Source organism: Ovis canadensis, chromosome 22, assembly GCF_042477335.2.
Source record: "Ovis canadensis isolate MfBH-ARS-UI-01 breed Bighorn chromosome 22, ARS-UI_OviCan_v2, whole genome shotgun sequence".
In the NCBI taxonomy this organism is placed as follows: Eukaryota; Metazoa; Chordata; class Mammalia; order Artiodactyla; family Bovidae; genus Ovis; species Ovis canadensis.
This window is the reverse complement of record NC_091266.1, coordinates 37,223,843-37,245,264: the sequence shown is the minus strand read 5'-3', so window position 1 is coordinate 37,245,264 and position 21,422 is coordinate 37,223,843. Positions and strand designations below refer to the sequence as shown.

The window sequence follows — 21,422 nt, the reverse complement described above, 5'->3', positions numbered from 1 at the left end:
TTTTGTTTTAATGCTACATCAGCAAAAAAGACCGGCCTAAAATAAGTCTATGGAGATTAGTAACTAAAATAAGAACAACAAAACATTAACATAATATTTCTCAAAGACTTCTGTGTTCCTGTTACTTTGATACAATTCCATTTATTACTGTAGTTGGTCTGTAAATAAACAGGATGGTAAACTTAATAGCAAGTGTTTAAACAATGTCCTTCTTATGGAAAGTATCCTTAGATATAATACCAAAACCCTAAGTGACAAAAGAAAAAACAAAACAAAACTGGACTTCATCATAATGAAAAACTTCTGTTCTCTGAATAACATCATCAAAACAATGAAAGGCCACACAGAGAATGGGGGAACATATTGGCAAATTATGTACCTCATGGGGGAATTTATATTTAGAACATATGGAGAATTCTCACAGTTAAAAAATGGACAAAGGATTTGAATAGAGACTTCTTCAAAGAAAATGTATGAATGGCCAACAAACACATAAAAAGACGCTCAACATCGGGGAAATGCAAATTAAAATCACAATGACATTCCTCATCCAACTCCCTATGTCTATATTTGAAAAACAGATAATAACAAATATTGGCAAGAATGTGGAAAAACTGGAAATCTCCAACATTCTGGTGGGAATGTAAAACAGTGCAGCCACTTTACCTATACACAAATGTTCATGGAAGCATTATTCACAAGAGCCAGGAGGTGGAAACAATTCATAATAAGTAGATATATAAAAGTAGATATATAAACCTACTAATAAGTAGATATATAAGATGTGATATATGCATATAGTGGAATACTACTTGGCAATACAAAGGACATACAACATGCCAAACATGCATTAACTTAACATTATGTTATGTAAAAGAAGCCAGTCACAAAGGACTACATCATATATGATTCCATTTGTATGAAATATAAAGAATAGGCAAGTCTATTTAGACAGAAAGTGGATTGTGGTAGCCTAGGGCTTGTGGGGAGTAGGGATGGGAGTGCAGGTGCTTGGGGAATGAGGAGTGACTGCTAATGGGCATGACTGTCACTTTTTGGAGTGACAGCAATGTACTAAAGTTAAACGGTGGTGATGATTGAACAACTGTGCATATACTAAAAAATACCGTATACTTTAATTGGGTGATATGTATGACATGTGAATTTTATCTCAATAAAGATATCAAGAAATACTCTACATGAAATAAGTACCATTGGATGCAATGTACCATTGGGTGCAATGTAACATCTTAAAATCGGGTCAACTACCTTTGAAAATAAATGAATATAAGAACAAACAAGAATTTTAAAACATACATAAAGGAGTATATTGGAATTTTCAGTTTATCTTAACATATCTACAAGTAAGTACTTTGTCATGCTTTTTTAGAACAGTATGAAGAAATAACAGCATCAAACCAGTAAATTCTAAAGGAAATCAACTCTGAATATTCATTGGAAGGACTGATGCTGAAGCTGAAGCTCCAATACGTTGGCCACTTGATGCAAAGAGCCAGCTCATGGAAAAGAACCAGATGCTGGGAAAGATTGAAGGCAGGAGGAGAAAGGGACAACAGACGTAGAGATGGCTGGATGGCATCACCAACTAAATGGGACATTAAGTTTGAGCAAACTCTGGCAGATGGTGATGGACAGGGAAGCCTGGCGTGCCGCAGTCCATGGGGTTGCAAAGAGTCAGAAACAACTGACTGAACAACAACAAACTGAGAAAAATAAAACTGTTTAATAAAATGACACCTGAGTAGGCCGACAGTTCTGTATTATTTCCTGCCATTTTCCATGTATCCTGGCAACCAAGTCTTTTACCTTAAAAATACAAAGAAGGGGAAAAGAGATCAGATCAAAACAATTTAAGACTTGACACAAAAGACCTGATAATTGTGACAGACCCACCCCCAACAACTCAATGTAGTTTCTGTCGAGAAACTCAACTTCTAGAGGGGTTTTCAAGTCACAGTGATTAACTAAGACCATTCTCTATCATCATGTCTAAGATACTGAATGCTTAGGACTCCATTTTCACATTAGTTAACTAAAGATCATCCAAAAAAACATATTTTCTGCCTTCAAAACACCTATTTTCAACTCGCTGGCTTCTGAACACCCAACAGGAAAGCTGAAGAGTAGGATTCCCACTCTTACAGGACCCAAGGCTTTGGTTGTTCCTTGCCTTTCAAGTTCTATTTGATTCAAGGTCACAAAAGAGGGTGGTTATTTGTTCCTTTCCACATTATCAGGAGATCCAAAATTGAGTGTTAAGTCTCTCTAGGGTTCTGCAAAGTACAGATGACTCGTGAACAATGTGGGGGTTAGCGGTGCCAAGCCCCTGCACCATAGAAAACCCTACTCCTATCTCTGCCTCGAAAACAAAGAAAGTGATTAATGACTCACTCAAGAGCAGGAAGCTGAGATAGTTTGGATAGAATCTGTGTTGGTAGCCTGCACAATGAATCCTCTTTATATATAAATACCTGATGCATTCCTACATTTGGAGCTTTAGTAAGTCTTTGAATGAAACTCAAACTTTCCTACCACACTAGAGGATTCCCAGTTAGTTCTTGGACATAACTGCCTGACAAAATGTTTGTAAATATTTATGCATGTTTATTTTGGGCTGTGCTGTGCAGCATGTGGGATCTCAGTTTTCTGACAAGGGATTGACCTTGTGCCCCCTGAAGTGGAAGTGTGGAGTCTTAAGCACTGGACTGCCAGGGAAGTCCCAACAAAATATCTTAAAAGGGTCAGGAATTTTAGAGTTGCTTTAAGTTTATAAAGTAAACTGTAAGGTCTGCTTTTTTCTCCATTTACAGTTTGGCAGATCCAGTTTCTCCAGAACAATCAGCACCTTTTCTACTAGAGGCTTGTGGAGAGGCATGCAATTCATTCATTTCAGCAGGACTGCCCCCGAAGCAATTTCCATAGATCTCTGTGTCACTCTCCACTCTAAGTAAGAGGAGCCCTGGCACCAGTCTATGCCCAGCCTCTTGGCTTTAAGAAACAAATATTTGGGGGTGGTCCCCTGTAGCATGTCTGTCAGCAGTAGCCACCACTACCACCAAGTTCTATGGGCCAGTAACTAGTCAATGTTCAAAAGAATGTGTTTCTGAAACTGGTTTTCACTCTAAGCCAAAGAGCTATCTCCTACCTGCATTTGAAAATCTTCAATCTAATACAATTTTGTTAGTTGCTCCTTTTGGTATTTAACTTAAATCTATTAAAACAAATACAGATACTGAGTCTATACAGGCATTGTTGAAATGACTTTACAGCTAATCACAAACCCGAAATCTCACTTTTAATGACTATCTAAACACAAATGGCAAGAAAGAATCACCCCTACACTGCAAAAGCTAAAGGATGATTAAGAATTTTAAAAAAAAATCCTTAGAAGAAAACGTTTTAAAAATAGTGGTGTTTATATTTCAGGAAAAATTGTCAAATTGTTTTATTAATACTAAAGTTGTTTTCCTAACTCCATATTCTTATATTCAGCTTTTCTGTTCAGCTTCTTGTCTTAAATGTTTTGCTTTGAGATTTTTCCCTTTCACTTTCAATCTAGCTAGAAGTACTTAGACGAACCTAATTTGTTATTAAATGAGAAAGTCTTATTTCTAATGTTATATGTTCTTAAAAAAGAGGCTTATAGGCTTCTCTTACTCAAATATTAATAAAGCCAAGGATAAACAAACTAAAAAACTATTCAGAAAAAGGCATACTTACCTTAGTTCTATAAAACAGTCTTGCATCTTCCCTAATATCACACTTAACGTGCTTTTCCAAAGCCCCACAGAGGTGCACAAAGTGTTTCTGTGTAAAACAAATATAAAGGATGAAAACAATTTTAAAGCATTACAAATGAACAAAGAGATTAGGTAGCTAGAACTGACAATCATTAAAAAAAAGTCTACCTTAGCAATTTCTGATATTAACTGTCTACCACAGTAGCAGTCATATGAGTAAAATGTAGTGACTGCTGCAATAATCAGTTACTGCTTACTGCTAGCTAATGTATAAAACATACACAAAAGATTTTTGCATGTATTAAGACACATTAATGAAAATTAGCTCCAGAGTTCAGACTATGATGTAGTGCTCAGAAATGTAAGTCCTTCTGTTAACATGATCTCGAATGAAATATTCACGTAACAGCTTACCTATTTCTCTATGAACAAAACAACGTTTACTAATAGTTCTTTGAAAAATTAAGTGTCCTAAGTTTCAGAAGTGTACAGTTTAAAAGAGTCACACTCATATATATACTAAGGTGAGAATGTAAATGGACACTTTTGAGGAGGGAAATGTGATAATAATCATTTTACAATCATTAAAATTTGAAAACTTTACAAATTTTGCTTTAGCATTTCTACTTCTAGGAATTTACCCTACAGAAATGCTTCCAAAGGTTCATGTTAGTATTGTGTGTAATCACAGAAAAAGCAATGTTCATCAGTAAAGATTTTGGAATACTAGTTTAATTAGACAGTCATGCTAAGTAATTTACAGTGGAGGAAAAAACATAAGTTGCAAATAATGTGAATAGCATGACGTCATTTAAAAAAAGGTAATTATGTTGGGATATTCGTAAATTATGGAGAAATTTACAGGAGGGCACTGGATTATAAAGTCTTTCACTTTCTACCTTACATGGTTTTATAGTAATTGAGTTTTAACACAATAATTATTGTTTTCTAACCAGAAAAAATAATTTAAAAAATTTAAGGCCATATATAAGAACAGATAGATGACTGCATGCATGCTAAGTTGCTTCAGTTGCATCCGACTCTTTGCGATCCTATGGACTGTAGCTTGCCAGGCTCATCTGTTTATGGGATTCTCCAGGCAAGATACTGGAGTGGGTTGCTCTGCCCTCCTCCAGGGGATCTTCCTGATCCTGGGGTGGAACCCACCCAAGTCTCTTCTGCCTCTTGCATTGGCAGGTAGGTTCTTTACCACTAGGGCCACTAGGGAAGCTCCACAAATGATTATATTATGTTCTAATCAGGAGAGCAAACAGTTCTATGTATAACAGTGTTTATAAAAACATAGGAAACAGTCTTGTGACCTTTTTGATCATGTCTAAGGAGATACAAAGTTTTAAACGGGTTGGATTACCTAAAGTATGAAACATGGAGAATTAAATAAGAATTTTCCCCACAAATAAGGAACATGATAGTACTGGAATAAAATAATTCAAAATGAAAATCTTAACATGACGAAATAATTTAGGAACGTAGATCTCGAGTAGCCTGATTCACCATCAGTTTAATTTTGAAGGCAAACATTATTTTTAAAGAAAAAAGGAAATGGAGTGGGAGCAGAGATGGAAGAATGGAGCTAAAAGTTAGCTCATTTAGTATTTGGCGATCTTGATATTAATGTATTACACTACTGCCAAGTTATCATGGTTAAGTTCCACTCCAATAAACAGAACAAACATTTGTAGATGAATAACTGTCAACAATATGGCTGCAATCTCTGGTTGAGGAACTAAGATTCTGCAAGTCTTATAGCAAGGCAAGAAAAAAAAATGTTGAGTTTGGACTTCCCTGGTGGTCCAGCAGTTAGGAATCCACCTGCCAATACAGGGGACACAGGTTGGTCCAGGAACATTCAACATACTATGGGGCAACTCAGCCTGTGAACCACAACTACTGAAGCCCACACACTCTATAGAGAGTGTGTGCCCTAACTATGGAGCCTGCAAGTTGCAACTACGAAGCCCACATATCCTAGGGCCTGTGCCCCATAAAAGAGAAGTCACCGCAATGAGAAGCCCACACACTGCAATAAGAGAGTAGCTCCTGCTGCTGCAACTCGAGAAAGCCTGCACAGCAACGAAGACTCAGTACAGACAACAACAAAAAGGCTGCAAGGTTACCATCACTTCTCCCTTTCCAGTGTACATTGTTATTTCGACAGTGAATCCAAAGTGAATTTGATGAAAGTTATTATATTTTCTCCTATATAAAAAATGATCATTATTCCATCAATAGTGACATCTATTAAAAATAAAAAGGATGAAAAAATACCTACCCGTTGTCCAGAAGAAAAGGAGTGAGAACAACTAACCTCACCGATTAAATGAAGAAGAATGTAGGTCAGGTAATATGCCTGGTAGAGAAATGAATAAAGTCAACACCCATGGATGAAATTAGCTAGAGTACACGTCATGCCAGTTTAAACACTAGGGAGGTTGCCCAGGAAGGACTGGATTTGCTAAAGTTGACTGGTAAGTAAGCAAAAGTCAAGCATTTATCCCAGGTTTCTGATTTCTAATTCAAGTTCATTCCTTTTACCACCTCATGACTGCCCTAGTAAAGGGCTACGAAAAATACTTGCAGTATTAAATTACAAACAACAATCCTTTTATTTCAGTCTTCAAGTTAACTGAAGGATTTTTATGACAGCAATGAACGAAAATATCATTCACCATATAACTATGCTGCTGCTGCTGCTAAGTCGCTTCAGTCGTGTCCGACTCTGTGTGACCCCAGAGATGGCAGCCCACCAGCCTCCCCCGTTCCTGGGATTCTCCAGGCAAGAACACTGGAGTGGGTTGCCATTTCCTTCTCCAATGCATGAAAGTGAAAAGTGAAAGTGAAAGCAAAAAGTGAAAGTGAACTCGCTCAGTCCTGTCAGACTCAGCGACCCCATGGACTGCAGCCTACCAGGCTCCTCTATGCTACAATGTATCTAGTCTCTAAGAAATGTCTATGGTTAGGAAGCTATCACAGGTTGTGCTCAAATGTACTCTTTTGAGAAGATCTAGCCCAGGATACCTGCTTTTCAAGTTCCAAATGAAGACTATCATCAATAGCGTTATTTGGTTGTTCAGCTCTTTTCTTCAAGACCATTTTCTTCAACAAATCTGAAGGCTTCATTTGCACAAGATAGCGATGTAAGACTGATATCTATCGAAGGAAAGAGGAGACAATGAAACATATTAGGCAATACATTTACTCTTTCTTAGACATTTTTTTTTCAGTGTCCTCTGTTCATTTTGCCTTCTCTAATTTAGCTTCTTAAAGTTCAGTGATATTCATTTATTCTTTACTTGAAAGTCCCCAACCGAGGGACTTCCCTGGCAGTCAGTGGTTAAAAACTGCACACTCCCAATGTAGGGGGCACAGGTTTGATCCCTAGTCAGGGAAGATTCTGCATGCCACATGGTGCAACCAAAAAAACAAAGTCTCCAACTGACCCACCAAGGTTCATGTGTCTTTTACATACTGTTAAACTTCACTGTAATAAAAGGAGAGGGGGGGAAAAAAAGTCAACTGCTTAAAAGGGATCCTAATTTTAATTTTTTTGGTTGCACTTTGAGGTTTGTAGGAGCTTAGTTCCTCAACCAGGGATTGAACCCAGGCCCTGGCAGTGAAAGTGTGAAGTGCTAACCACTGAACCACCAGGAAATTCCCTAAAAGGGATATTAAATTTAAGATTTAGTACTTTTAATTGAAGATGAAAACTTGAGGAGGAGACCAAACTGCATTACCAAACAGAGGTCAAAGGGAATACTTTTTATGAAAAATTATTTGAAAGTCAGCAAAGTTCAATCTTCATCTTTGTGAGTAGAAGTCACTGAATTCTGGAAAGAATTCTCTTTTGATGGCAGTAATATCACTGAAAGGACTGAGAGCTATTTCTAATTACCTTGGTGGCTCAGGTGTGGTCCCCCCATAAATCTAGAATCAAACCTACTTCAACTCTACTAATATAGAAATAGCTGTCCTTTTCAATCTCTCTGTCCCACAGCACCCTGAGCATACTTCAGTCACTGTTCTTGCTACACTGTACCACAATGGTTGGTTAATTGTTTCAACCACTACAGTTTGTTTTCAAGGCCAGAATCTCTATCTCCACTTTTATTTTTAGTCTGTAGGATGTAACAGATTATTTTATACTGCACTGCAATTCAAACAAGAAGAAAACATTTAGATCAGATTCTATGTTTCAAATTCAACTACAAATAGCCCCCACTAGTGCCTTTAGGACTTCTCAGAATGGATTTTCTATAGGACATGTTTTTATAAATGCATATATACATGATATATTCACTACTGAACAAGTACTTAATTATAGGGCAACCACATTTAAGCTCTATAATTTAAAGACTAATATAAAAATATAAAAACAGGATGTAATTAACACTTAATAGTTTTGCAATTTCTAATCTTGTGATAAAATTGCTAATGTTGACGAGGTAAAATAATTAGTCACATTTATATAGCATATTATGATTTTCCCAGCACTTTTTATAAATTAATTCATCTAATTGTCCACAACCATCCTATGTGGTAGATGGTGTGATATATCTCCATTTCAGATAAAGAAACTAGGTCTCATTGGTTAAATACCATGCAAAAGATTACATGAACAGTATTCGGCCCAAGAGTTAAGCTCTAACTGAAGGACTTTTGACACAGGATCCATCATTTTTTTCTATACTTCTCTCCCACTTATTAAAAGAAAACAAAAGTGCTATTTATACCTGCAGATTATTCATATTAGGGATATCTTCACGTTTTTCATCCAAAAGCTTTGAAATAATCACTAGGCTGAGGCACTGTCTCAGTTGCCTGAAATTAGAATTTTAAAGTATTTAGGATGCATTTAATCAATACTGCTTAAGAAGAATATGAATGAGCCAAAAGAAGTTCTTCTAATTTGCAACACAGCTAATGTTTCAAGAGAAGCCTATATAAGAATATATAAACCTTATTAGAATAGTAACATTTCCATGTAAAATATTTGTACACAAAGTTGAAGTTGTCTGAAGTGCAGGAAAACCATTGAGAGCCTTTATCTTTGACCCTGACAATTTACTGTTGGAAAATCTATTTTATTGCTGGAATTCCTTTTTATTAAAGCAAAAAAAAAGCAAATTGATTCATTTTTGTGGTATATGCCATCTATATTAAGTTATCAGATAAGCTAAAGCTAAAATTAATAATCAAGACTACTACAAAGTGATCTGAGCTGAGAATCAGAATCAGACTGTCAATGCCTTTTCTTATAATATCAAATAAAAGACTCTAACATTCAAGAAATTATGAAAGAAAACAAAGGGCATTTCATTAATGTAAACATATAGTTTTCTAACATTTCATTTTCACTACCTTCCACGTGATGTCCAGTTAGGGACCAGCTGTACCAACCAGAGAAGGTTGTGGGGATGAGTGGAGAGTTCGTTTATGGCCAGAGAGAGTTCAGGCACCTGAAAACAAACCGTGAGCAAAATTTTTCACATAAGTTAGTGGAATCAAGTATCTAACAGATCACCCATGTCCCTTCTTGACTTAAGATTACAAAAAGAGCATACAGATTCAGTTTTATCTTAAACTCTAGAGTAAACAGAATAAATACATTTATCAGAATTTTACTTAACTTTTGTGTTTTGTGCTACACCAGATCTACACTGATTTTAACAGTCCTTCAAAGAATAATCTAAATACAAATACCAGTTTCTAAAGGTATATAGTAAGAGTTGCACAATACATGTTCCTGACCAGGAATTTTTTGAATTTAGGAATCCTCAAGTTTAAATACTATTTCAGTATTCAAAATAATCCCTTAGTAAGAGTCAGGAAGATCCCCTGGAGAAGGAAATGGCAACCCACTCCAGTATTTTTGCCTGGGAAATCCCATGGAGAGAGGAGCCTAGTGGGCTACAGTGAATGGGGTCCCAAAGAGGGGACTGGCCAACCAAATTTAAAAAAAAAAAAAAGGAAAGGAAATATAGGATAAGGCTAAGAGATAAGAGTGATTGTGTGCTGTGCCAAGTCACTGCAGTCATGTCCAACTCTGTGTGACCCAATGGACTGTAGCCCGCCAGGTTCCTGTGTCCATGGGATTCTCCAGGAAAGATACTGGAGTGGGTTGTCATGGTCTTCTCCAGGGGATCTTCCCAACCCAGGGATCGAACCTATGTCTCTTATGTCTCTTGCATTGGCAGGCAGGTTCTTTACCACTAGTGCCACCTAGGAAGCTGAAAACTGATTACATTTTGATAACTGCTGAAGCTGGGTGATAAGTACTTAGGGGTTCATTAAACTGATTCCCCTACTTTAGCATGTTTGACATTTTCTACCAAAAAAAAAGGTTGAAAAACATAATTTTTAAAAACCTAACAAGAATTATCCATGTTTACCCTCAATGGCCACAGAAATTTAACTCAAATTTTTGTATGTGTGATTCACTCTACCATTTCGATTTAGGTCTCTGTTCAAAGGTCACTTCAGAAAGGCCTTCTCTAACTGCCTCTTATCAAATAGCAGAAGATACCTGCCTTGTCCTGCTTTACTGTAACTTGTAGCATTTACTATAACTTAATATGATATTATAATCTACATTTACACTGTTTATAACCTAAGCCTTTGACTAAAAAGTGCGGGGAGAGCAAGGGTTTTATCTTCACATAGTTTTATCTCTAGCACCTGTATTAATACTTGGTTCACAGTTAATCCCCAATAAACCTAACACATTTTTTGTTGAATGAACGGCTTCAGTTTTAGAAAAGATTCAGTTTCATGAGTTAAATACAGTTCCAGCAAAGACAGTCCTTTCCTCAGTTAAGTTTTCATCTGCTGAAGATCTCAACTTAGGTTAGAAACTGTCACTTCTGCATGCACTATGAAAGTCAAACTGTGATGCTATACAAAAAACAATACTGAAGTTTTAAGTAATGTTACCTTTGTGTTCCAATCTCTGATGTTTTTCATCAGGTTTATTAAGAGACTCTGAAAGTCCACTAGAGGAATCTGTTTCAATTCTTTTTCCAAACTCATTTTAAACAACATTAAGATCAGTAACATTATTTCACGATCCTGGTAACCTTCTGGATGTATAGATGTACACAAGCCTAGAAACTTTGACACACATCAGAGACAAAACAACTTGAGGAAATATATTCTGCTTGAAGAGTTTACAGTACAAAAACTTTTTGACAAAAAATGCAAATGGGAACTACACAGAAAGCAAAACATCAGCTGTCTAGGAAAAGGCAAAAAACATTCATGTTAATAGTTGAATTGCTAAGTATTTTCTTCTCCATTTTTAATTTTCAAGATTCTAACAGTTCAATATCACTATTGATTTGATTCAGTCACTAAAGATGTTTTAACTCTTATTAATTCTTCGTCACTAGGGTATACTGTAAATAATTTTTCTTTGTACAGTCTAATTCTAGAAAATTATTGGTTTCAAAAATACTAGTTTCAAAAACCTTCTTGGTAAAGGTATTCCTAGAACTATTTTAATCACATAATGCTGATTTAAAGTTCCCTTTTGCTCGTAATATTAAAACAAAAATAAAAATAGCAAAATCAAGTTTTAATACAAAGAATATTGCTAAGGAATTTCAGACACTAGAAATTCCATGGTAAAACACTAGTGATTTTGTTTGAAAATCACTAAGCAAAAAACTAAATGGTTCCAGCTCTGTGCTAAAGACATACAAAACAGTTTTTTTCCTACCTTAACCACATTTAAAATGTTGGTTTCAGGGAGAGAAGAAAAAATTGGCTTGTAAGATGAATCTTCATTTTCTTTCACCCCCAATGTCATCTGCATTTCAGAACTATAGAAAAGTGAATAAAGCAGTGAGAAATTAGAAACAAAATTCTGAGAAGCACTGAACAACAAAAATTTTGAGGTATAATTACATATGATAGAAGAAATATACACATTTAAAACTTTGATGAATATGTATATACTAGTGTAACCACCATCCCAACTAAGAAATAGAACAGTTCTATTACTTCCCAGACTCCTTGTCAGATCTGAGTTAATCAGCTATCTCCTACTCCAGGAAATTTGATTTCCATCTCTATACATTAGTTTTCCCTGGAACAGCTGCTTTTTATAAGGCAATCTCCCTGTTGCTCTTGGTGTCTGAGAGCTATGAAGAAGGTGGCTCCAACTACAAACAACTCAAATTACTTAGAAGACTCCTGAGTGGCCCAATAAAACTGTCACAGCAATATAAACAATTCTAAGCATTTCAATTTTGGTTGAAGAAATCAGTGAAGAAGGTTCATGGCAGAGAGACAAATGAACCTAGCCTTCAAAATATAGGTAATATTTAATTTTTTGAATAAATAACCCTTTCATATGGTTAAAAAAAGGTTAAGCGATATTAAGGCACAGTGTGCTGAAGAGAATGGTCCTTGCAGTCTTGTCCCTCAGCAGCTCATTCCCCTTCCCGTGGACAATCACTACTAGCTTCAGCCCTTCCTCCTGTAGGTGTTTTATATGCATACAAGTAAATATGAGTGCACCTCTCTCCAATGCTTTAATACTTGTATCTTGGAGATACTCCCAGATACATGTGCAGAACCTTCTTATTTCTTAAAATATCTGAGTAGCTGTAGTGACTATCAGATGAAGTACTATATAGTAAGCCCCCAGAACCATGTCTGGCACACAGTAAAAATATGTAAGTATTGGTAGCTCCACTCAAATGAACAGTGCTTCAGGAAGTGAGACAGATAAGACTTTGATAAGCAGACACTGAGGATGGAGGTGAGGGACTTGCATGAGGAAGATCCAGTGCCAACAATGGCTAATGTGAAGAAAGAGCAAGAGAATTTGGTTACAACAAAAGGGTGAACAAAATAGAAAACAGGTCAGAGTCAATTGTAGATACAGGTGTAAAGGTTTAAAAGCAGAGAAGAAAATTTTCATAAAAGGAATCCTCTAACAGTAAAAAGAATAAATATATTGGAGGCGGGAAGCTCCCAGAAGGAAGATTTCTGCCGTGCTAGACATGAGAGGAGGATCTGAATAAGGCTGATGCTAGGAATGAAAAGGAAAGAATAGCTGTCTGAGATAGGTACAGGAAGAGAACACAGCGATGTAACAATTAATGGAATGTAGAATAGAAAGAGGTTAGAACTAAGTCTGTATATCCTGCAGACTAATGCTGAAGAACTGTTACTTGAATCCTTTAATGTCTTACTCTATCTTTAATATTTACTCTAACAACCTTCAAATCTACTATTTGGGTACATATTTGTGAATATGCATACACATAACAGCAAAAATAGATAGGCTGCACATGAGTCCTAGTAAGAGAAGAGTGAGTTGTGGTCACATCTCAACAGGATTTAGTCTTGTACTCCGTGCTGTTTAAACAGGTATTTCATTATGCTTCACTCATTCCTTCACCAGCTCACTCCTGCTCATCTGTGTTCATCTTTCCTACCACTATACAGCAACAGTAACTTATAGCCACCACCTCCTGGCTGCAATCACCAAACTTGACTAAGGCAACTCTTCAGTTGGTAAATAATCAATCAGAAAAATTATTATTGGCATTTGCTATGTCTTATTGAAATAATTATATCTTTACTTCACTATTTCCACTATAGTACCTGTTCACTACAGTGAAGAGAAAAAATTCAAATCTGTTGCGTACATTCAAAATCACCACATACTACTCAGTTCGTTAAATGTTACATAATAAAATAGTATTAACTTTCTAAATATAGGTATGAGTATTTTGGTCTTTTTTTGAGGGGAGAAATATTGGAGCTTTTGAATGGTCTGAGAAAGCATTATGTTTCCTATTTAAAGTGATAGAATACAGTCTTCAGTGAAAATTTGCTATCTAACGTATTAAAAGACACTTACTCCTTGGAAGAAAAGTTATGACCAACCTAGACAGCATATTCAAAAGCAGAGACATTACTTTGCCGACTAAGGTCCGTCTAGTCAAGGCTATGGTTTTTCCTGTGGTCATGTATGGATGTGAGAGTTGGACTGTGAAGAAGGCTGAGCACGGAAGAACTGATGCGTTTCAACTGTGGTGTTGGAGAAGACTCTTGAGAGTCCCTTGGACTGCAAGGAGATCCAACCAGTCCATTCTGAAGGAGATCAGCCCTGGGATTTCTTTGGAAGGAATGATGCTAAAGCTAAAACTTCAGTACTTTGGCCACCTCATGCAAAGAGTTGACTCATTGGAAAAGACTGATGCTGGGAGGGACTGGGGGCAGGAGGAGAAGGGGATGACAGAGGATGAGATGGCTGGATGGCATCACTGACTCAATGGACATGAGTCTGAGTGAACTCTGGGAGTTGGTGATAGACAGGGAGGCCTGGCGTGCTGTGATTCATGGGGTACTGAACGACTGAACTGAACCTATTTTGAGATACAGGTTACATCTAAGCAACAAGGAGGAATCCTGTATGTGGTGGAAAGAGATGGAGGGATGAAGGTTTGGTTTAGGATATACCAAATAACAAAATTTGCATTAAAAAAAAAAAGTAAAGGTGAGTGTATTTTCATAAAGTTTAAGAACTGTTTTTCCTTTTTTATTTACTTCCTTTGTCCAACTTTTTCTTATTAATTTGAAATTAAGCCTTTATCCATGACCAGAGTTCCATTCGTAGAAGGCAGTGGCACCCCACTCCAGTACTCTTGCCTGGAAAATCCCACGGACACAGGAGCCTGGTGGGCGGCAGTCCGTGGGGTCGCTGATAGTCCGACACAACTGAGCAACATCACTTTCACTTTTCACTTTCATGCACTGGAGAAGGAAATGGCAACCCACTCCAGCGTTCTTGCTTGGAGAAGCCCAGGGACAGGGGAGCCTGGTGGGCTGCTGTCTATGAGGTTGTGCAGAGTCGGACACGACTGAAGCGACTTAGCAGCAGCAGCAGAAGAGTTCCATTCGTGGTTGACAATTACACAATGCAGGGGTTGGAGCACCCACCTGCCACAAAGTCTAAAATCCTTGTATGGCCCTGTATACATACATCTGCAGTTTCAATCAACTGATGATTGTATAGTACTGCAGACTTTTCAACAACCTGGGTTTGAACTGTGCAGGTGTACTTAAAAGTGGGTTTAAAAAAATAGTAAATAATATAGTACTATTATGATATACTCTCCCTTCTACTCCTCAATTTTCTTTTGACTTTTGTTTATGGTGATTACTGTCATAGAGATTTTTCTTTAAAAAAGTGGTCAAATATGTTGTATATCTCCTTTTATGGATTTTGCACATTCAAACAAAATGATCTTCCCTTCTTCTAGGATTATTAAAAAAAGTTCTATTACTTTGTGATTTCATTACATACATTTGAATCTTTCTCAGTTTGAAGTATGGAAACACTAGAAAGCCACCTCATTCCCAAATAATGGGTAATATCAGATACTGAATAGCTCACCCTTTCCTCATTTTTTGAAACACTACCTTTAGCATTTACTAAGTATTTGTTTCTTTTCCGGGCTTATTTTCTTCCACTGATGGAGCTTTGAATCTCCATACCAGTCCCATGTTATTATCTGCTAAGGTCAATCCTGCCTCATAACTTCTCAAAACTTTCCTGGGTATTATTTTTTCTATATGACTTTAGAATCACTTGTAGCATCCCAATTCCCCTCGTCTCCACAAAAACCTGATTGGCATTTCTTTAATTTTGCTGGAGTATAGTTGATTTACGGTGTTGTATTAGTTTTAATTTTTAATTAGGATCTCATTAAGTTCAGTTTACCTTAGGGGGAGCTCTGATGTATTTATGATGAATTTTCCTACTGTTCTTTTTTGTTCTTTAGTAATTTTACACATACATACACAACTTCTATTTAAGCTTATTCCTAGGTATTTAGCATATTTTTCTTACTGTTGTAAATTAAGTATATCTTTTAGTTAGCTCATATATCCAAAGGTTAGTAACTTCTCTTTAACATCATACCCTGGCATCCATACCAAATTTTCTTACTAGTTTGTCATTGCTTTTCAATTGACTCTTAGGCTTCTATGTAGACATTAAATCACCTTTTCAGCAAACAATGAATCTTTCACCATTTCCAATCTTTGCATCTTTTTTTCTTATCTAATTATTTTGACTTACTGTGTTTGAGCTTTCCTCTTCCCAGGCTTCAAGGCTGAATTCTTTCTTTATTTTGGTTTCTGCCCTCTAAGGTTGGTCCAGAGGTTTATGTAAGCTTCTTATAGGGTGAGATCTGTGCTGAGTTTTGGTTTGTTTCTCCTCTGATGGGCAAGGCTGAGTGAGGGGGTAATCCTATCTGCTGATGATTGGGTCTGTATATTTGTTTTGTTTGTTGTTTAGATGAGGCATCCTGCACATGGTGCTATTAGTGGTAGGGTGATGCCAGGTCTTGTATTCCAATGGTTCCCTTTGTGTGAGTTCTCACTATCTGACACCTCCTAGGGTTAGTTCTCTGGTAGTCTTAGAGTTTTGGAGTCAGTGCTCCCACTCCAAAGCCTCAGGGCTTGATCTTGAGTTTTGCGTGGGGGCCTATATATTCTTTTCTGCTGGTCAGGTACTCCTGTCTGCTCTCAACTGGTGTTCGGCACGCACTTCAGTGTCTGAAGGTATATTCCTGATGTATCTGTGCAGAGAGATGTACTCCACGCCCACCTATTCCTTCGCCATCTTGTTCTTCCCCTGAATTAAACAATTTTTTTTTACGGAGAACAGAGAAAGTGTTTGTATGAAGATTTGGTAGTTCAGAATTTTTCTTAAGGGGAGCTGATGGAGAAAGTTCCTTTTCTTCTTATAAACCATGGACTCCACTACACAGAAGAGCCTTGATGGCATGGGCAAGCAGCTAGGCTTACAGCTCCTTCAGCTCCCACCATATCTTCCCTTCAGCCTCTCTAAGTCCTGGGCCTCTCCGTATATTTTACTTGATGAGCTCAGATACAAAAATGATCAGGTAGATGGAACCACGTGAAGAGCTTCTCTCTGTAGGCAGCCCTGTCCTGTAGCTGAGGGCGTGCCTCCGGGCTGGCCTACAGGAGGGTGGCTAGGGTGGGGCTGGGGGGTGAGGACTACAGGTGAGCCAGAGGTGACCAAGCCTGAAGCAACTGAGATGACTCAGGCGGCAGTAGCTGTTCATGGCCTAATTGTTTTAGCCAGTAATCCCCAAATAGTTGTAAATAACAACAGGCAGTCTCATTAAAAAGAAAATTTTTTTTTAAATTTAAAAATGTTTCCATTTTTTCCCTGTTAAATATGATGGTGGCATTTAGATTTAGATGTTAAGAATGTCTTTCATTCAAGATCCATTTCAACTTTGAGAGACTTTTAAAAAATCAAGAATGAATACTAAATTTATCAAATGAATATTAACTGTTGTTATATAAATCATTTAGAAGATAATTTTGGGAGTTAATAGTGAAAAGAACACTTACACTAGATTGTCTTCATTAAAGTCTGGCTGAAGATTCTCCAGAGGAAATAAAGATCTAAAATTAATTCCCATATTGAAAAACACAGCAGCTATATCAGACAATGATGGAATCCAGGGCCAAATTGGTGAATCACTGAAGGTATCTAGTTAACAGAAGAAAATATTTTATTCCAAATCTTGGGTTCACAAACCCTCAGTTGTAAGATAATTTGCATGTGAAACATGCATTATTAGCATGATTTCATAGAAATCGCAACTGGTAATAAATTAACTATATAGTTATCTAGAATAATCATATACGAATTACAGATTTTCAATTAAATATGAAGGAAATGACATTTATAAACAAAATATCTGTGAGTGATGGATGATAAAAAGGTATAACATGGGAGGAACATTTTGAGAAGACTGGAAAACAACAACAGTAAGAATAGTAAGAAACCAAATACTGCTAACACAAAGATTTTATCATGTACAGTGTGTATGTAGTCCCAAGTCTCACAGGTAAATCATAATGCTTGTTTCATTAAAAGGGATCCCAAAGGTGAGAATGCAACTGTTATACTCTTACTTTTGATCTTCTCAGGCATAATCAGTACAATACTGTTGCTCACCAAAAAGCCATCAAAGTTAATTGGCTAATTAAATAAATAAACTATTTCTCTTTAACCCGCACAGTAGGCCATGACTTGGTAAAAATTATGTAAGGGCTGCCACTTGTAAGATCTTATACCCCTTTTCTCAATGCAACTAAAAAAATGCACTCTCTTATTAGAGTTTCATTTTATTATTAAAGACTTTATATTAAAAAATAATTTTTATTCTATATTTCCAAATATCCTAATGTTTAGTAATATTAAAGAGATCATGTACAAAGTAACCAAAAATTCATGCTACTAATCACAGTAAATTTGTATACTCACCATTTCTTATTGTTATTTCCATTAATGTACTTAGAATCTGCATAGATACAATACAGTCTGTATGAACTGACATCATCTGTTAAAAGTAGATAGAGTATTGAGAGAGAAGAAAGAGCAAAGAGGGTCAGAGAGATTAACATACTCCACCCAACATAATATATGAGTTGGAATTTAAATACAGATCTGATTCATAAGTCAGAGCCCTTTCCATTCTAATATGCTGCTTTTTTTTTACAACTTTCATTTATAATTAGATAAATATAATATTTAAAATGATCAAAAGTACATTTCTAGTTCATATCATACCATGAAACCAAAAGACCATAAAGGAGAAGGCTACTAAGCTAATCGTCACATCATGGGCAAAAATCAAATCACGAACTAGTAAAAAATATTTTACAAATATACAAATTAATATGTCAATGTGAATTTTTAAAAGCTACTCAATATCACTAATAATCAGAGAAACGCAAAAAAAAAAAAAAGGACATATCATTAGTTGACTTCAGGACTGGTAAAGATCAGGAGTTGTGATAATACTCAGTGTCCACAAGAGTACTAAGGAAAGAGGTAGTATGCCCAATGTGAGTGTGATTTGGTAAAAACTGTAAAGTCTATTTGGCAATGTTTATGCAAAGTCATTGTCCTTATACTTTGATCTACTCAGGCCTTTTTATGAACAAAAATTAACATATGGAAGCAGATCATTAGTGTAATTTCTACAAGACAACTTTTGGGAATAAAATCTCAAGTTTAACAGACATTAAAAAAATCATAACATCAAAAGTATTTTAAAGTGGTTTTGTAGAGGAAACATATCGTGCTTCTATTTCTTTTGTTTTGGAACCATAGATTATAATAAATTTAAATCTAAACTGTAAGGATGAATAGCCTGGTTTCAGTCAGGCATATAACTTGTGTCATTTCAAAATCAACCTATGTGAAAAAATAGTCTTTGCTATGATGTTTGAGTCATTACACTCTTCTAGCAGGGGCAGAATCATTCAAAGGCCTCCTGGTCATAGGACAAGTTCTAGATAAACAACCTTTTTGTAGGGGGTGATGAACTTAAAGGTGGGCGATGAACTTAAAGGTGGGCAATACAGTGAAAGCGAAAGCTCTCAGTCGTGTCTGACTCTGTGACCCCTTGGAATTCTCCAGGCCAGAATACAGGAGTGGGTAGCCATTCCCTTCTCCAGGGGATCTTTCTAACCCAGGTCTCCCACACTGCAGGTGGATTCTTTACCAGATGAGCTACCAGGAAAGCCTAGTGGCAATACAGAACTTGGAGATAAAAAGTAGAGATATATACACATAAAACAATCTAATGTCTGTCAATTGAGATTGGGTTAATCATGATAAATCAATCATGATATAGCACCACAAAGGAATACTTATAAAGTGATTAAGAAGAATGATAACATGTCTATATCAAGATGAAAATAACTCACTATAGTTATCTGAAGAAAAAAAAAGTTATAAAACAGCCCATATTCTGTTCACACTGTCTTTCGGGTCAACTACATTTAGACACATGATAAAATCATGAAGAGGCAAACATTTCAATTACTTTAACAATTCAATTTCAAACTATTAGGATTATAGGATTAAAATGAATTCTCACACATTTTCTGGGAAAAAAAAAAAAATATATATATATATATATAAGTTGGTAAGTCTCTCCATCATGAAAAATGGACTTGGAATTGAAAAGAAGAAATGAGACAAAGTGTCTTACATGGAAAAAAGCACTTAACACATGATTATTAGTTTGCTTTTCAAAGAATAAATATGAAGAGTATAAAAAGGTATGTTTATATGTCATTATTAAGGTTTTAAAGGCTATAATGATGGGCCCACATCAACATGATGAAAACACAGATGAATGCAAAGTCTTACTTGTAAGTTTAAGAAAAAAATATATTACACAGAGAATAACGGAGTCCTGGCAAGACAACAAATGAGGTTCTGAATTGTTATAAATATCTGGGGGTGGGGGTTGATGGGTAGAGTCTTGTTGGAAACTACCGGCAATAAAGATCTTATATGGAGCACTTGTTCATTATCGGGGAGAACAAACAACAATTTAGGAGTGAAAGTGAAAAGCTGAAGGTCACTCAGAAGGGTGACCAGTAAAGGGACTTGAGAATATTTACTGTGGGAAGTGATCAGTCGTGATAGTTGTTTAAATAACTGAAGGACTGTTAGATGAGGTATATTGTGGGGAGCTATAGAAAAGAAAATTAGTACTAATAGATAAAAAGTATTTGGAGGCAAATTTTGATTTAATTAGGATGGTTAACAAAAAAAAATTTACTGGAATCCAAGAAGTGAGCAATTAAGCACAGGAAGCAAATGTTCCTGCCCCATAGTCTGTCCCACTGTTATTCTCTCTGCCTAGAATGCTCTTATTTATCATTTGACATAACTATTAATATAAATGTACACTCATTTACAGTCTGTCTCTTCTATACTAGAACATGGGTTTCAAGAAATCAGAAAGTTGTTTTTATTACTGCTCTCTCCAGTAGTACCTGCCACAGTTGGCACTCAAATATGCCAGCTATATGAAAAATGGAGAAACTATACTGGAATATCTAGTTCTTGCCAAATATGAGATTTTTTGAAATGCAATCTTAAAAGTCCAAAATAGAAATTGCAAAAAAAAAAAAAAAAAGAAATTGCATGTTTCCCCTACTTCTCGCTTCGTACTCTGATACCACTGATATTTATAAAGTTACCATGTAGATATCATAAAATTAAGGTAATTATTTAAGTGAATTTAAAAGTTAAATATGGAACTTCCCTGGTGGTACGAGTGAAGTCGCTCAGTCATGTCCGACGCTTTGCGACTCCATGGACTGTAGCCCACCAGGCTCCTCCATCCATGGGATTCTCCAGGCAAGAGTACTGGAGTGGGTTGCCATTTCCTTCTCCAGCGGATCTTCCCAACCAAGGGATTGAACCCGGGTCTCCCGTATTGCAGGCAGACGCTTTACCATCTGAGCCACCAGGGAAGTAGTGGATAAGAATCCGCCTACCAATGCAGGAGACAAAGGTCAGATCCCTGGCCCAGGAAGATGCCACACCATGGAGCAACTAAGCCTGTGCACCACAACTACTGAGCCTGTGCTCCAGACCCCAGGACTCACAAATACTGAAGCCTGTGCACCCTAGAGCCTGTGCCCCTCAAAAAGAAGCCACAGCAATGAGAAGCCCTCGCACTCCGACGAAGAGTAGCCCCCACTCACCACAACTAGAGAAAGCCTGCACAGCAACAAAGAACTAGTGCAGCCAAAAATAAAATAAATTTA

At 36.5% G+C, this 21,422-nt stretch overlaps 1 protein-coding gene across 2 annotated transcripts in view; it reads right to left on the bottom strand.

Annotated features, from left to right (window-relative positions):
- SLF2 (SMC5-SMC6 complex localization factor 2) overlaps positions 1 to 21,422 on the bottom strand; it is a 41,712-nt gene that overhangs the window by 3,585 nt on the left and 16,705 nt on the right. For both annotated transcript variants that reach the window (XM_069566924.1, XM_069566925.1), the window contains exons 10-19: positions 18,109 to 18,184; positions 17,187 to 17,328; positions 11,497 to 11,599; positions 10,713 to 10,889; positions 9,141 to 9,238; positions 8,513 to 8,600; positions 6,801 to 6,932; positions 6,055 to 6,132; positions 3,742 to 3,828; positions 1,759 to 1,827 (exon numbers count right to left, since the gene is read on the bottom strand). In XM_069566924.1, the coding sequence (XP_069423025.1) occupies positions 1,759 to 1,827; positions 3,742 to 3,828; positions 6,055 to 6,132; positions 6,801 to 6,932; positions 8,513 to 8,600; positions 9,141 to 9,238; positions 10,713 to 10,889; positions 11,497 to 11,599; positions 17,187 to 17,328; positions 18,109 to 18,184 (1,050 nt within the window). The remainder of the gene's footprint in view (positions 1 to 1,758; positions 1,828 to 3,741; positions 3,829 to 6,054; positions 6,133 to 6,800; positions 6,933 to 8,512; positions 8,601 to 9,140; positions 9,239 to 10,712; positions 10,890 to 11,496; positions 11,600 to 17,186; positions 17,329 to 18,108; positions 18,185 to 21,422) is intronic.